At 49.6% G+C, this 15,248-nt stretch overlaps 3 protein-coding genes across 3 annotated transcripts; 1 reads left to right on the top strand and 2 right to left on the bottom strand.

The window, feature by feature from the left end:
- Positions 1-6,181: 6,181 nt before the first annotated feature.
- QC763_507970 (uncharacterized protein) lies at positions 6,182-7,582 on the bottom strand (the record flags this gene model as incomplete). The annotated part of the gene is made up of 3 exons (XM_062913384.1): positions 6,182-6,733; positions 6,796-7,475; positions 7,528-7,582. The coding sequence occupies 3 exons, from the start codon at positions 7,580-7,582 to the stop codon at positions 6,182-6,184; spliced, it is 1,287 nt and encodes a 428-aa protein (XP_062764789.1).
- A 1,291-nt stretch (positions 7,583-8,873) lies between these two features.
- QC763_507960 (uncharacterized protein) lies at positions 8,874-9,653 on the top strand (the record flags this gene model as incomplete). The annotated part of the gene is made up of 1 exon (XM_062913383.1): positions 8,874-9,653. The coding sequence occupies one exon, from the start codon at positions 8,874-8,876 to the stop codon at positions 9,651-9,653; it is 780 nt and encodes a 259-aa protein (XP_062764788.1).
- A 3,060-nt stretch (positions 9,654-12,713) lies between these two features.
- QC763_507940 (uncharacterized protein) lies at positions 12,714-14,529 on the bottom strand. Its single transcript, XM_062913382.1, has 2 exons — positions 13,787-14,529; positions 12,714-13,733 (listed from the first exon to the last, which is right to left on the bottom strand). Exons 1-2 carry the CDS (start codon positions 14,055-14,057, stop codon positions 12,991-12,993), a joined length of 1,014 nt encoding a protein of 337 aa, XP_062764787.1. The 5' UTR covers positions 14,058-14,529; the 3' UTR covers positions 12,714-12,990.
- Positions 14,530-15,248: the final 719 nt, after the last annotated feature.

Below are 15,248 nucleotides of genomic sequence, written 5' to 3'. Positions count from 1 at the left end.
TCGGAAGTTTTGTGCGGAGCGGCCAAGCCTGCCATCAAGACTGCCGGGAGTGTGGCAATCCGCCGGGACGCCAAGCATCGATTCTAGTCCGGTGTTAGCGGGACAAACCCTTTCGAGGCCGAGATAAGACGTCTTGGTTGCCCAGCTATGGTGCTCTGCTTTACCCATCCGGCAAGCGATATCTCCTTCCGAGGCTGCCGGCGGCAGGCAAAGCAACTGACAACCGGGAACAAAAATGACTGCCAAATTCCGGATGATTGCCTAGCATTGAGACTATTGTCTTGCCAGCTTGAACGCAAGAGATAGAGAATAACACGTCGCCACTGTCGGGAGAAGGCAGGAGCAAAAAAAACGCATCGGACCGATGTGGTGGCAATGCAGCCAGGACCAACAGAGTAAACGAATATCGACAAAGGTTTTGCCGGCCGGGAGAGTTGGAGACAGCCTCGACATCAAGCGTGGAAAGACGACTGATTGGTGGAAACTAGGATGGTGGTGAAAAGTTGAGGCCGCTGTCGGATCAGGAACGACACCAAATCAGCTCGTGCTCGAAGAAAGTTCTGCAGGTGGAAGGAACGACTATCCAGGCAACTACTGCCGTCGTGTGATCCATAGGTACTTTCTATCATCTTCAAGGAAAGAGCCATCGCCTGCCTGGCAATTTGATGTCATTGTTGGTACCTTTTAATTAGGTTTCTTTCTTTCAACATTGAGATTGACAAGAAAGCCGCCGTTGATGGATTGCTTGGTCAGCTTACATACTGGTAACAGGGCTGCAGCTGGTTTTGTTACCGTGGAACAAAAGACAATACGAGGCAAGATGCACTGCATCGGTGATAAATGGGGGAGGAAACAAGAAACCGTGGCTGTATTTTCCCATGGTGACTCGGAATGGATCCATTAATCTGGTGCTAACATGGTAATGCTACACGTTAATGGGACGGTGATGATCAATTGTTTTTTTATCCCCGGTAGCTAGCCCTAATAATCTTCTCCAATAAAATGTATACCGACCTGTCAGCAGATATAAGGTCCATTGCAAGTGTCTGTATTGGTGGTTTTACGAGAGAGTAACATCAAATGAACGAGGTTCAAAGCGGTCAATGAATTGTGAAGATAATTAAAAATATTCAGGTTTTGATGAGACTACAACCTGATACTACAGTTTCCGTCATCTAACTTACGTACTTGGATACCTGCCTAGTTGATACATTGATTCAGGGACTTCAATCATATGTACAAGCTTCTGTTCATCTCAACACCAATGTTTCATTCTGGCCGTACGCAGAATTCCAAGTAGACAACTAAACAATCTAAAAGCACATTGTTCCCAAAGAAAAGGCCCTTTCCGACCACCACCTCGTTAATACAGACAGTCAAACCCCCCTGGCCTTGCAAAATCCTCAAGTCCTCTCAACCCAGTCCACCACCCCGACAACTATCACCATCCCCACCATTTTCCATCAATCAATAAACCCCTAAAACAACCCCCAAAGAATGAACACATCAGAAGGCGTATTAGGCTCCCCACACCTCATCCATCCCCTCAAACTAGCCTTCCCATCCGAACTTGCAACTACCTAATCGAGTGCCTAATCAGATCCTTGATATTATCTCTGTTTATTACGGCTTAGTTCACTAGGCGAAAAGACGTTGATAAGTAAGGAGAAAAAGTCTAAAATATTATATTATTCTATTTAAGTTCCGGAGTCCAGCAAAGCCCAGCAATAATTATTCACTCCCCTTTCCATTATTCCGGTTCCACAAGCTGTATCTCTCTTTACAGAGTAAAATATAGACCGGAGATGTGAACGGCCAGGGAATATAACACTCCACTTTGTTTTTTTGAAACCTATCCCAAATATCAACCAAGAGACAATACCATCACGATATATTGTCTCATGGTGGCATACGACCGACGGGCTGGCCCTTGGAATGGTGGAGTATAGTGATATACGGACACCTATGGAACATCCCCTCACTTGACTAGCTGGGTCATCCTATGTCAGACCTCCAGCTTCTCCTCCAGCCGCTCTCTGAATAACCATCTCCATTCATCAATCATGGACGCCGACGACCTGTTATTGTTAATGAGTGGTCTCGCCATCTCTTCTGGTGGTAATGTTGTCTGGTCTGTTAGTCCCTATTTTGATGGAGGCAAAAATCACTCAGACCTTGACGATATCAAGCTCTACCATGTTTACGACAGCCTCTCCCAAACCCCGTACATTGACGGAGTCGGAATCCGCCCGGGAATGTCGGTCCCGACCCTTGGAGAATATGGCGGGCTTTCAGCAGAATCACTTAGCAACCGCTCGAACTGGAATCACCAAAACGCAATACCATTCGTTTCACTCTAGGATGACTGGGAAAAGGGAGAGAAAGGGGTCGAATGACGATTCAAGAAACCCGAGGTGTACTTCCAAAGCACGAGACAATCGATATCCCATAACGAGGTTCAGGCCGCTGTTGTCTCGCGGAACCAGCTTCTGGAGACCAACAGCCTTGCTTTCAACCTTGCAAAGCTCTTGAACAAACCAGAGCATAAAGACTTATTGGCGACACTCTGGGCCAAGAAAACCCCAATCAGCCCCAAGGAGTGGCTAGCCATGTATTCGGTTTCAGATGATGCGGTGGTTAAAATCCTCACGTTCCGGGATGCGACTCGACCTGTGGAACGGCGTACCGGGTTTACATTTCGGCAACGCTTGAAGGCTCTGATCGTACAGGATTACTCCGAGTGCAGTGGAGGCAGCACCGATCACGTCGATGCGTGGACAGAGTTGAGATGGCGCCATGTTGCCCCTCATGTGGTGAAGAAGAAATTCTTGCACCCCGATGGTTCGTTCCGCCATGTTTCCCACCAGCAAGACTCAGCGAAAGAAGCAATTGGGCGGCACATTGACAAGATTGCGATGGGAGATACGGACAGCCTTTTGTGGAAACAAGTCCAATCTCGGGGACAAGTTGTATCAAGGCTTGCTGGTAATGGGCTCCATGTCTGATCCGCTTTGGAAGACTGTCGCCCCTAAGAGGGTATTGAAGAGGTTCCAGGATTTGGTAATCCATATCTACCGCAAAGTATTTCCCAAGACTGCAGATCGGGCTAGATGGGAATGATTCAGACGATGAAATGGTCTTGGTCAAAAACTTTAGCTCATGGTTGTCGCGATATGGAAGCCTTTGGGAGCTGGATGGCTTGGAAGGTAATATTGACTGGGTCATTCGCGGGGAAAGGCTGGTGGCTGAGCCCATTGACAAGCCCATCTTCATGTGATATGACTTTCATCGATAGCTATGATACCCGACCCGCACAATTTAGCTTTCTTTCCCGTCTTTTTCCCCCAAAAGGAGACAAGGTCTCTCCTCGCATCAGGGGTGGAGTTGTTGTGGGTTCATCTGAAGCGAGCAGATAGCAGAATCATTCCAAACCCGCTCATCTAGCTCATGCTGATTTCACCTCAGACAGCCTCACAACAAGACAGACTTTTTATCATAATTCGTACCTCAGCCCCATTGACTATGACATCCAAACCGTGCCTGGCTGAAAAGGAGAGCGTCTTTCGGCCCTTCGAGTTCGGGCCGCATCTTGATGGAGAAGATATCACGCCCTACCGCGTGTTTGATAACGGTTCGCAGGCTCCCTACAAAATCGGGCGCGGGTTTCGTGCAAAACTCTTCAAACCTCGTCAGCAAGATGTACTGTTCTCTGAAGTAATCACAGGCGACGCACTACACTAACATCTCAATTGGAGAAATCGGCATCCAAGCCCTTTCATTTCACTTTGGGGCAGCTGGGACGCTGCCGTGAACTATTCCAAGCAGAGACTATTCACGCCCTGTTCCATTCAAACGCTTGTCCGACGAGACATATGTGGATAAAGACGGGGACAAAGTTGAGAAATGGACTGGAAGACAACCGCGCGACATCGTTTGGATCGCCGCCGTGTCCCCTCACGAGTTGCTACGCCACCGTACTTTTGTCTTCCACCTTCATGAATACACGTCGAGTTACAAGTTTCCGGTCAAGGTGGAGAAATGGGTCCTGAACAAAGATCTGGTCTTTGAAAAGACGTGCATCAAGAGCACCCTCCAAGCTACTAGACCAATCAGCCGCGTCGAATGGCTTGCCTATTCAAGATACCTGACCCGCAGTGGAAAAACTTTATCCCATGCGCAAACCTAGAGAGCCTGTCAAGTTCTACAGCTTACCACTCTCCGACGCGCCGGATTGCAGGATAACCAACCAGCCTCTTCAGGTTGCCCGATACTCGCAACCTTCTGCCTGCAAAACACAGCCTTCGCTCCGCCAACGCCTGAGAGACCTCCGCCTATTCGTCACCGACCTTAAATACGCCGAGGGACTCTACATCTCTCCTGACGGCGGCATACCCGTCCACTGGAAGCACATCAGTGGAAACGGCCATCAAAGCTTAGCCCGCAAACTGCAAATACCGCAAGGTCGCAAAGTCCCGCTTGAGGATTTGCCCGGCCTTGAAGCATTATATCAACAAGATATTGGCAAGGCTGTCGAAAAGAGGCTGTTGTCTCTCACAAAGTCAATTGAAATGCTAGCCACCAGGTCAAAAGGAAACTCTAAGCTGGTCTCTGCGGATGCTTATTAGCTTAGTGACCAAGTGTTTAAGGGCCTGTTGCTTGTCCTGACTTTCGGCGATCCCATCTGGGAACTGGCTGTGAAACTGGGCGACAAAAATTACTTTCAGGGTTTGGTTGCTTCGGGTCTATCGAAAGGAAATTCTGGGTAAAGGGGCCATGTGGCCTGTTATTTGGGCAAAACCTGAATCGGAGATTGTTAAGTTTACGGCGTGGCTTGTCACAAAAGGGAGTCTTGTCGATGGAGAATGTGGAGGGTAGTCGTCTGCCTATTGACTGGGAAATGGAGAATGAGTGGATTTTGAGGGATTAGTTTGTTCCTAAATAAGGGAAGGATCTGGACCTATGGTCTGGGCTGTTGTTCAAGTTGGGGGAATTCATCTCTTTGTGTGTTTGTGTTTGCTTTCATGACGTTTATGGCTGTAGTAGAATTTATGTCAGGTGATTCTGATGGTGTTTTGCTGTTTATGTTAGACTGAACTTGTTTGCCGAAAAATTCCAGTGAGAAAGGAAGTCTTAAATGGGACTGTACTCGGAGACGAGCTTGGTAAAGATGATGCAATTGGAGCTGAACGAGAGATCTAGTGTTGTTGGGGGGCAAAGACCTTGTGGGCTCATCTGAGTGGAGTGGTCACCGGGTTCCAGGTGCCGACTGAAAGAGAAGCCTGTGCTGTTGATTCGGTGCGACAGCAACAGGAAGATGAAAGAGTGAAATGAAACTGGGAAAGAATTGGAATTCCTCAGATGGAGCACGGACATAGCCCACACCCAAAACTCCACTAAAGGGGCAGGTTAGGGGTAAGTAAACAAATGTCCTTAAGGGTATTCCAGGGTGGTCGATGAGATGAGATGAGATAAGACGGCCATCAATTTGACTTAGCTCACCAGCCCAAGACCTCGATTTACCTTAAAGCCATTAAGATTTCGTTCATTTCACTAGCTTGCAAGACTTCCGGTTATTTTTGCGGCCCGATATCCAATAAAGTTGTTGGCTACTAAACCACAACCCTCACCCTTACCCAGGCCATAACGCTTACCCAGGCTACAACTCTCACTCAGGCCGCATCCTCACCACCAAAAGCCCAGGTATTACCGCTATTTCAGTACTTGAAAAAAGCCTCAAAATATATACCCTTCGTCTTGCAAGATGTAAGATAAGACGGCAGGTGGATTTGATTTGGCTTGAGCAAAAATAATGCCAATTTGGCTTGTCTCACAGGCCCATTTTACAAGATGAGTCAAAACCGTCTTATCTCATCGACCACCCTGGGCATTCTAAACGATAACGGGAAGGTCTTGCCGTTCTCGAGCCAGTGGTAAAAGCGATTGAGGCAGGCAAAACTCCCAGAGCATCTCACGGAATTGAGAGCGGCAAAGATATCTCGTTTCAACACGTTGCCTGGTGCTGACGGATTACTGGTATCGGTCTCCATGGGGGGCTCCAGGCAAAGAAAAGCCACAAATAAAGGAACCGCTTCTTGTTCTTGGTCGCCTAAGGACGCAGTTGATAGAGCGGGCATACTTGCTCGGATGCCATAATGTCTAACTAGGCATTATTGAAAGCTTCCTACACTTTGGACCAAAAACTTGCACGTGTCTTTTTTCTCATGATTTCCCTCGCCAAGAGGATGAGTAACGCACCTGTAGCGAGGACACTCCCTGAGAAGGCTTGTGCCCCGACATATGATCCACCTCCAGCAGTAATGAGCCCACCAGCTATCGGCGAACCGATCAGAGACCCAATACCAATAGCACCAAAAACAATTCCCAAACGTGACCCCACGTTGCGCAGATCCGAGTTCAACACGGCTATCGCCGCCGGCATCAAGGACTGAACGCCGCCCACAGCAATGCTGTACAAGGCAGTCCAACCATACAGTCCGGCGGTCGAATTCACAGCAATCCACGTATACATGGCCAACGCCGAGGCCAGAATGAGTGCGATGAAGGTGTTGAGAGTACCGAAGAGTTTGGCGAGGGGGGTCGGCAGGAGACGTCCTGCGAAACCAATTCCGTTGAGGGCGAGCAACAGGTTTAGGGACTCTGTGTAACTCATCCCGTTTATGTCCCGGGCGTATGAAGCGAGGTAAAAGAACCCGAAGAAAACGCCCATGAATGACTGAGCTCAGGCTCGTCAGCAAGGTTCCATGGTATGTATCTGTGAGAAGAGAATAAACATACCAAGAATGAGCCAAGAACAAACAGACTGAACGCGGGCTCTCTGAAAGCAGTAAAATCCACCACTGGCAGTGTCTTCTCGTCCTTCGGCGGTAACTGTCTCGGTCGCACCACCACCATCGCCAGCGTCAACGTGCCCAGTTGAATAAACCCAATGGCCCTCAAAGTCCACCCAAAACCAATAGTAGGTAGCAATGTTCTCGCCATACCAGTGTATGCGAGACCCCCCACAACACTTCCACACGCGGCAATCCCCATGGCGAGCGGTAACCTGCGTCCAAAGTATGTCGAGACGACGGTCATCATGGGTGTGAGCAAGCATCCGTTGCCAATGCCAATGCAAACTCCTTGGGCCAGCACCAGCTGCCAGTATGTTGTGGATAAAGACGTCATGAAACATCCAAAGACAATGAGAAATGCGCCGAGCGTTGTGGTAGTGCGGAAATAGCCAGCATCCGTGAGGCGGCCACTGATGATGCCGCCGAAGAAGAGCAAGAAAACGGCGAGAGATCCGATCCACGAGATGTCAGAAGGGGGAAGATTAAGGGTTGAGACGTAGTATGTTTGGAAGATGCCGAAGGATATGATGATTCCCCTGGTATGCTTGTCAGCGGATTGAATGAGGAATGATACACTTGGGTATACATACCAGCTGTTCATGATGACGAAGAAGCCGGCCAGTACTAAATTGACGGGATCAGCATCGAGGCCAATGATATTTCTCGGAGAGCTTACCAGATAGCCAGGCCTTCAAGCCTCCATCTGGCGGTGTATCACTGGTGGCTGCCATCGTGCCGGTAGCACAGTCAGGTTGCTCACAACAGGTAACTGAATTCGTGCTGATCTTTTTGCTTTGGAGACTGGCCCCAAACTTTTGCTACATTCCGAATGATGTAAGAAAGGAGTCTAAGTTTATAAATGCCACCAGGACTTAAAACGCCTCCTTAGTCTCTCGGCACGTCAGAGGGAAAGCATTCATCAGCCCGGCCGAGTTGGAACCCTGCAGGGCCTCCGCAGATCCTTGAGAGTGGAAAGCCTGGAAGGTCTCCAGTCTTGACCCATTATTGCCATTGGCCTAGCCTACCTAGCTGATGAACTGAGCCAAGATGATAAAGAAGTCAATACGTCTATTCCGGGAGGCAGCCAGGTATGCAAGCACCTCCCTCTACACCAGAACACAAGAAATCTCATTCCCAGACAAACGCCATGTCTTCGAGACTGCATCCTAATTTCTGCCCATCTTCCAAATTTCTTTCAACGGCGTCCTGGCTGAAGAACAGTTGTGTGCCTGTTCTTGACAAAGCATGATCCCTGTCAGGGGTCACCGTAGAGCACTAAGCCTATTCAGGATGCATATTTCGCCAAGACCGGCTTACAAACAAGCTCTCAGCGCCGCACCTAGACGGAGTGGACCTTTCGAAAAGTTTGTGACGACATGTTGAGGTCCAGACTGGCATAGATCCTGGGACTTATCTCTGGTATTTTGGGAGACACGTGATTTGTTTGTTCAAACTTCAGTTTTTACCTCAGTGGCCTCGAAAGCATCACTCGTTAGAGGAGAAGACGAGGATGAGAAGACTCTGTGTTGAGCCTGTGACTTGTGGGAGAGACTCGTAGGAAGAGTAGGTGTCTTCATTTTGGTCTAGGTGAGGTGTATCACTGTTCACTGACCATCCTTGTAATCTGACAGCAGAAACCCTGTTGCTATTTTGGACTGGGCAAAGAGGTGGGTATCACGGAGGAAAGACCGAGAAGCCAGGATCAGATGTCATTGTTCCGACACATGACTAGCAGTCTTCTGCAACGCTTTGAAATCGAGAATCGATTTTGCTGAAGTTGATGAGTTAATCTGGCGATTATAATTACTAATCGCCTTTGTATGGAAGGGCAATGAAAATTTACAATTTATCAGCCAATTCAAGAGGGTACGAACGGGGAGAAGGGAACTGTATAAGAACTCTAACGGTTTCAAGTCGGAATCTAACTTATCATCCAAAGTTCACAATTCATCAGAGAAACCTCAGCCGCCCAACAAAGCACTTCAGCACCTTGTTTTACAGTCTCAAAAGCATTCACCAGCCATGTCAACCTTCAAGAACAAAGTCACCATCACCCACATCGGCACCGCTACCGCCATCCTCGACATCGACGGCATCACCTTCCTCACCGACCCGTTCTTCTCCCCCGCCGGCACCGGATTCGAGTTCGCGGGCCGCATCTGCAAAGTCCACGACGACCCAGCCCTCAAACTCGACCAGCTCCCCCACATCGACGCGGTCCTCCTCAGCCACGAGAACCATGCCGACAACCTCGACCCTCCCGGCCGTCAGCTTCTCGACGGCAGGCGGGTGTTTACCACCGTCGACGGCGCAAACAACCTTGCCCCTCGACCCAGCGTAATCGGCTTTAAGGACTGGGAGGAGCGCAAGGTTCGCGTTGCTGGAAAGATATTCACCATCACAGCCACGCCTTGCAAACACTGGCCGGGGCATGAATGCGTCGGTTTCATCGTCCACACAGAAGACTTTGGCGTTGCGGCCGATGGGAAGCCGAATGCCATTTACTTCACTGGGGATACCGTCTACATCCCCGAGCTGGCGCGCATGGCGGAGAAGTATCACATTGTTATTGCTTTGATGAATCTAGGGAAGGCGACGTTTGATGGGTTGCAGATTACCATGTGTGGGAAGCAAGGAGCACAGCTGTTTCGCGATATCAAGGCTGATGTGCTGGTTCCTATGCATCATGAGTCATGGGATCATTTCACGCAGAATGAGCCCGAGTTGGCGAAGGAGCTTCGGGAGGAGGGGGTGTTGGATTCGGTGCGGTGGCCTAAGCCTGGGGTGCCATTGGAGCTTTAACTGATGGAAGGGAAGGATGAATGCGGAGGCTTGAGAAGGAGTGGCAAGGGCCGTGTCTAGGGAATGTAGACAAGGAGTATGACGCAGGTTCATTACGGTAGATAAATCCAGACCAGGTATCTGGCTCAGGTCTTTGATATTGCGGTGGAAAGCTCACAGACGGTGTTTGCTTTTGTTCTTGAACGTGATATAAAACCTATTGTCTGCGAAGAATACCTCACCTTGATACCTTGCTCGATGAGCGTCCCATTTGGACCTTTCTGGAGTGATACAAGGTTCCGGTCTGATAAGGTGTGGTATTTAAAGCTGTTTGTACACCTCTTTTGGTCTTTTTCCGGGAATATCTAAGATGCTGAAAGATGTAATTACGAGGTTTGATTGGTCACGATGGCTAGGAGTACCCAGGTCAGGTTGTAGTATTTACTGAATATACATTATGACCTAGCTAGTTTAAGGTTGTATAAGCTTGGCTATGGATGCCTAGCAATTGCAGCCTTCTGGCGAATAGAAATGCATCTGACGCGTTCAGCTGAGCCCTTCTTCCCCTCACCTCACGAAACTCTGATCTCAACGCACAGAAGTGTCAAAAAGTCGAGTTCCCAATAACTTAGGATGCCTTCTAAGCTCAATCTCATTATATTCACCGAGATGATCATCGTGACGGTTACATGGGCGGTCGTGATTGGCATACCATTAGGCTTGATATGGCAGGTCCGATGTGTTCGGACTAGCGGATACATGGAGGGATTCCTCATTCCAACTCGAAATCAAGCCAGCTAGTCATGCCGCACCACCGCCCAAGTATAGTTACCATGTGCTCTCTAGTACCGACTCAGCAATCCGCCTTATCACGATTCAAGCACCGGATGGGAGCCACGATTACGAGCTCATGGCGTGCTCCATGGAAGAAGTACCACTTGCCTCAGCTCCATCTTTCACCGCACTATCCTACGCGTGGGACTCTGAACATGGAACCGACCCAACCATCTGCGATGGAGGTCTCATTTATGTGACAAAGAACTGTGTCGCTGCGCTCAGAAATGTCTGCAACGACAGAAGCACAAACAAGCGGATGTGGGTCGATGCAATCTGCATCAACCAGGCAGCAACGGCAAAGGAGGGAAGGGCCGTCTTGCAGGTCCAGAAAATGCTGGGACACAGAGGTTACTTGGCACCAGCTTCGACATGAGCGTTCACTATTGAATTTCAAGCTAACTGCCACCACGAAAGCAAGGCCCTCTTTCAAAATGATCTTGATTTTGAAAAAACCAATTGGTTCTCGAAACGAACTTTGCAGGTCTCCACTTCAAATGACCCAGCTTGCTCACACCAGCAGATTGCAGGTTTTGCTTCTATCACCTCACATTCGCAGGCGGTCCCCTCACCATGGCTTCTGAGTCCCTAGTTGTCCTTGGAGGGTACTATTCTCAGAATGGCGAGGAAATTTGCACGCCCCTTGTCGTGGCACGGAATGAGAAACAACTCAATGTTGATAGCTCTGGGTGTGACGGTGACTGGTTGACCTCCTATAGATTTTGGCGTGACAAGTTCGGTGCTTCCAATTTCAAGAAATCTATCCGGACAATCGGCCAGAAGGCCGAAAAGAGTCTCAGGCGAGCCAACGTCGTTCTTGTTGACGTGCTAGGCGAATAATGATTGGTCGTCATCGTGACTGAGAATCTCTTTCTGGAGACGAATACAGGCTTTCTTTCCCTCTCCATACTGGGGTGTCATGTTCGCATCGAAAAGCCCGAGCAGGCAGTAAGCTGTTGGACGGGTGAGCTGTAGCTTTCACTTGTCTCACCAGAATTAATATGGGGATCTTATTTACCGATACATATGCTGTTTGGGGCCGTTTCCCTACCAATACACTGACTTGAACGTGTGTAACATTGGCAACAAGATCCGTAAATCCCGAACCAGGTAATTTATCTCCTAGGTGACTCCAGTCATATCCGTAGAACTCAATTTGACGGGGGGCAATCAGCTCTTGCAATGTCCAGCCCCGCGTAAACCACCGGCTTCCCTGAAAAGTCGACGTCTCTTTAGATGGGTCCTCCTCAGCCTCTGACCTGACATCAGTGAGAAACGCATAACATACTTGCGCATCTTTGTACCATTGATACATGGAGCTGATGACTTTAGAAAGCTCCGTGCTGCTACTCTTGTCTATGCAACATGTGTCGATCCAGATGAAGTTGAATCCGTGCTTTCTGGCGAGGAGAGTTGCTTCTCAAACCTTGTAAAAGCCTTTCTTCCCGAAACACGAGTGAGCAGCGGGGGTAAGATTTTCGCAAGTGTCAGGACATGTACTCCAATTCCAGGTTGCGAGTTCAGGATGTTGTATATCCTGGAACAACACCTCCTCCTTGTCTCAGGTGTGGGAGAGGATGGCGTATGGTTCAACATCGCTGCCGTAGATTTCCACAAGCTCAATTTTGTCGGTTCGTAGCAGTCGTATTTTGGCGCAAATACGTCGTCGTGTGGGGATGAAACTGCAACGTGGTAAAGCTGGTAAGTGAAATTCGGTCGAGGGGAGTTTGGATCACTGATCAGGCATCCAAGAACCAACTTGCCTTCCCCGCTCGAATCTCTTGATCAGCTGACCAGCTCTTTCTAACTAATCACCAAGCCTTGAGCTGTTTTTGACCATCAACAATAACATCTCGGCCATGATCACTTCACCCAACCATCTGATAGACGCCACATAGCCGCCACATGTGCGGACAGGTAAGCCCAGCAACAAGGATGCCCAAAACTACACAGATATGTACTCCCTTCACTGTTAATGGCCTATAAGTAAAAGATCGAATTGTCGGATCAAGAAGAAACAAAAAGGAAGATGAAATACATTGCCCACGACGTCCTTTTATACCTCCCAAACCCTCTGGACTTCCCCTTTAAAGCATACAAAATATCCACCAGAATTGTCCGAAGTTCTTCGTATCTCTGCCTCGTATCTCTTTTAACCTCCCGCCTCCCACGTCAATCGCAAGCCTTCCCAAGCCCCCCACGTCAATCGTCAAATAACCCTAATCCGGATATCATCCCATAACATTTACAACCAGAAAGACACGACAGAAGGTTTGTATAGACAAGAAGGTCGGACGTTTAAACGCTCGGCTGCACACCAGAGTAAGACGAAAGCCCGCACATAAACAAAACGAAGAAAGCATGTCCATTAACGTGGTATAATACAGCCCTTATTTTCCTTCATGAATACAGTTACCCAAACACCTAGGTATCAATCGCCCTATCCATTTTCCCTTCCGGCTCAATATCAACCATCTAAACTCCTCTTCCATGCCCATTACCCATCGTCTACCCCCCCCTTCCATTACCTCTGCTGATGCCCCGGCAACTCATAACTCGCCATCTGCCCCGCCGCCATCTCATGCGGCTGGCCCCTCCAATCACCACTCATCTCACTTGGCGGCTGCGGCACCCCGTAATAATTCGGCGGCTTGTACTCCGTCATCCCCGGCGGACCAGGCGACACAGACGGTGGAATCCCCGCATAACCCGAGTACATCGACGGTGGCCCATGCTGGCTCGGCACCTGGGAGTAATGCTGATGTGGTGTCACTCCTGGTGATGGAAACCCTGCACCACCAACACCGCTCGCGGCGAGAAGAGCGGCTTGTTTCTTTTCTTGGCGGGGTTTGAAGAAGAAGAAGTAGAATGCTGCTCCTGCGAGGAGGATCACGGCACCGGTTGCGCCGATGCCGATTCCTGCTGCGGCGCCGGTGGAGAGGCCGGAGGAGGAGGATGTGATGTCTTCTGAGCGGTTGGTTGTTTGGGCGGAGTTGTTGCTGTTTTCTGTGTCGGTTGGGGTTGATTTGGCGGTTGTGGAGGAGCTGTTGGATTCGTCGTCTTTGTCGATGGACGTGGGCAGGGTGGTGGTGGATGTGGTTGTTGTTGTTGTTGTGGTTTTCTTTCGGGTGATGTTGAAGAACTCGGTGCCGGTGTGGCCTCCTGTTTCTCCCTCGATGAACAAGATGATTCTGAAGACGTCCGAGTCCTTCAGGTCTTTGGTTGTGGCCACGATCCATGGGTGCCGTGTAATCCCGACAGTGCCCTCTGTCAAGACATGGTCAGTTGATGGGCCATGAAAGTAAGGGAATGAGACATACGCGTGATGTATTCAAAGTCGCCAATAGACCCGCCGTCCGTGGTGTTGTGTTGAAAGAGGGTCAGACTGATTCTCGTTCCCTCGGGTGCTGGCGACCAGGTGATTGGGAGCAGACTGCCTTCTTCATGAACCGGATTATCCCTCATATCATGTTCGCCTTCTTGGATATTCGGTGGAGTAATGAACTTGATGTTCGCTTGTGGTGTTACTTGGCCCAGCACAGTGGTACCGCCAAAGAGGGCGGCACATACCAAGAGAGCCTCTACCCGCATTGTTCCGTTGGTGGTGCACCTGTCAAGACTGCATCAAGAGGGAAAAGAGAAACCGGAGGGCGACGAGCCACGGCAAGCGCTGGTCGTGGGGTTAAAAGAGACACTGTGTATCCCGGTATGCGGCGGGTTTGACATGAAGTGCCCCTGCAGCATGTTGCAACAGGATCTAAGAACCAATGGGGTGTGGGAGCTGGGACAGGCAATCTCACAGCTAGCTCGCATTCAGTGTCGCGGCCGGGATCGCCCTCCTGGGCCCTGTTTTCTGGTCAGCTTGGAGTAGCATTGGTGGTTCGTGGTGTGGAATCCGAAATAAGCAGCAGCGGGCGACTACGGCGCAGCGTAAGGCAAGGGTATAAGGGGCCAAGGCGCGAAGGATCAAGTCCCCGTTATCGCGGCGCATGCATCCGCGCGCCTAAGAAAGAAGCTGGCAGTGGCTTCGCAGCTTGAACCAGGACTGAAAGGCCGCTTTGCCAAGTCACACAAACTCTGGAGCGATGATGGCGGTGCTCTGCAAGAGATCCAGACCGAGCGTGAGTATAAAAAGGTTGGCTTCAGCCTCCTTCCGGTAGGGAGGTTTCCCGGATCATATCCGGGCGAACTTGTGAGTTAGCGGAGGATGAAGCAGGGGTCTGAACACCAGGTATCTATGATCATGTACGCTTCCCAAAATGATTATCTGAAACGCTATTCCTCCTGGAAATCTTTTGCCGCGGATGCGTCTTTCAGCGGAAACACTCTGAGCATCAGCCATTGTTCGACAGCATGTAGGATCTGGAATTTTGTCAAGATTTTCATGCTCAATCCACACTTCCTTGCCGTCGATCATATCCCTCATTCGCTCACAACCCGACGTCGCCAGCCGCCAGAATCTGCCGATATAAGCACAGCAGAGCTTAAATCTCAACTGTTCAACGTTTTCCTTCTTCGCTCTGAATCCAAATGGGGTGGGGGTGGGGGGGGGGGGGGGGAATAACCCAAAACCTTTTCAAGCTGAACACCAGTGTCACCCTCACGGACCTCAGCATCTCTCACTCTCCCTGGAGAGCATACCATGTTGGGCTAGTGGCCTAGGAAAGTCACTGGCCGCGAAAAGAGAGACCAAAAGGCCAGAAATTGGTTGATAACTGGTATTACAATATTGGTTGTTGGTTGTTCAGTCTAAAAGTAAACAAATAGGAAATCCGGCCTTAA

Source organism: Podospora pseudopauciseta (assembly GCF_035222475.1).
Source record: "Podospora pseudopauciseta strain CBS 411.78 chromosome 5 map unlocalized CBS411.78m_5, whole genome shotgun sequence".
In the NCBI taxonomy this organism is placed as follows: Eukaryota; Fungi; Ascomycota; class Sordariomycetes; order Sordariales; family Podosporaceae; genus Podospora; species Podospora pseudopauciseta.
This window is presented reverse-complemented; position numbering and strand designations above follow the sequence as displayed.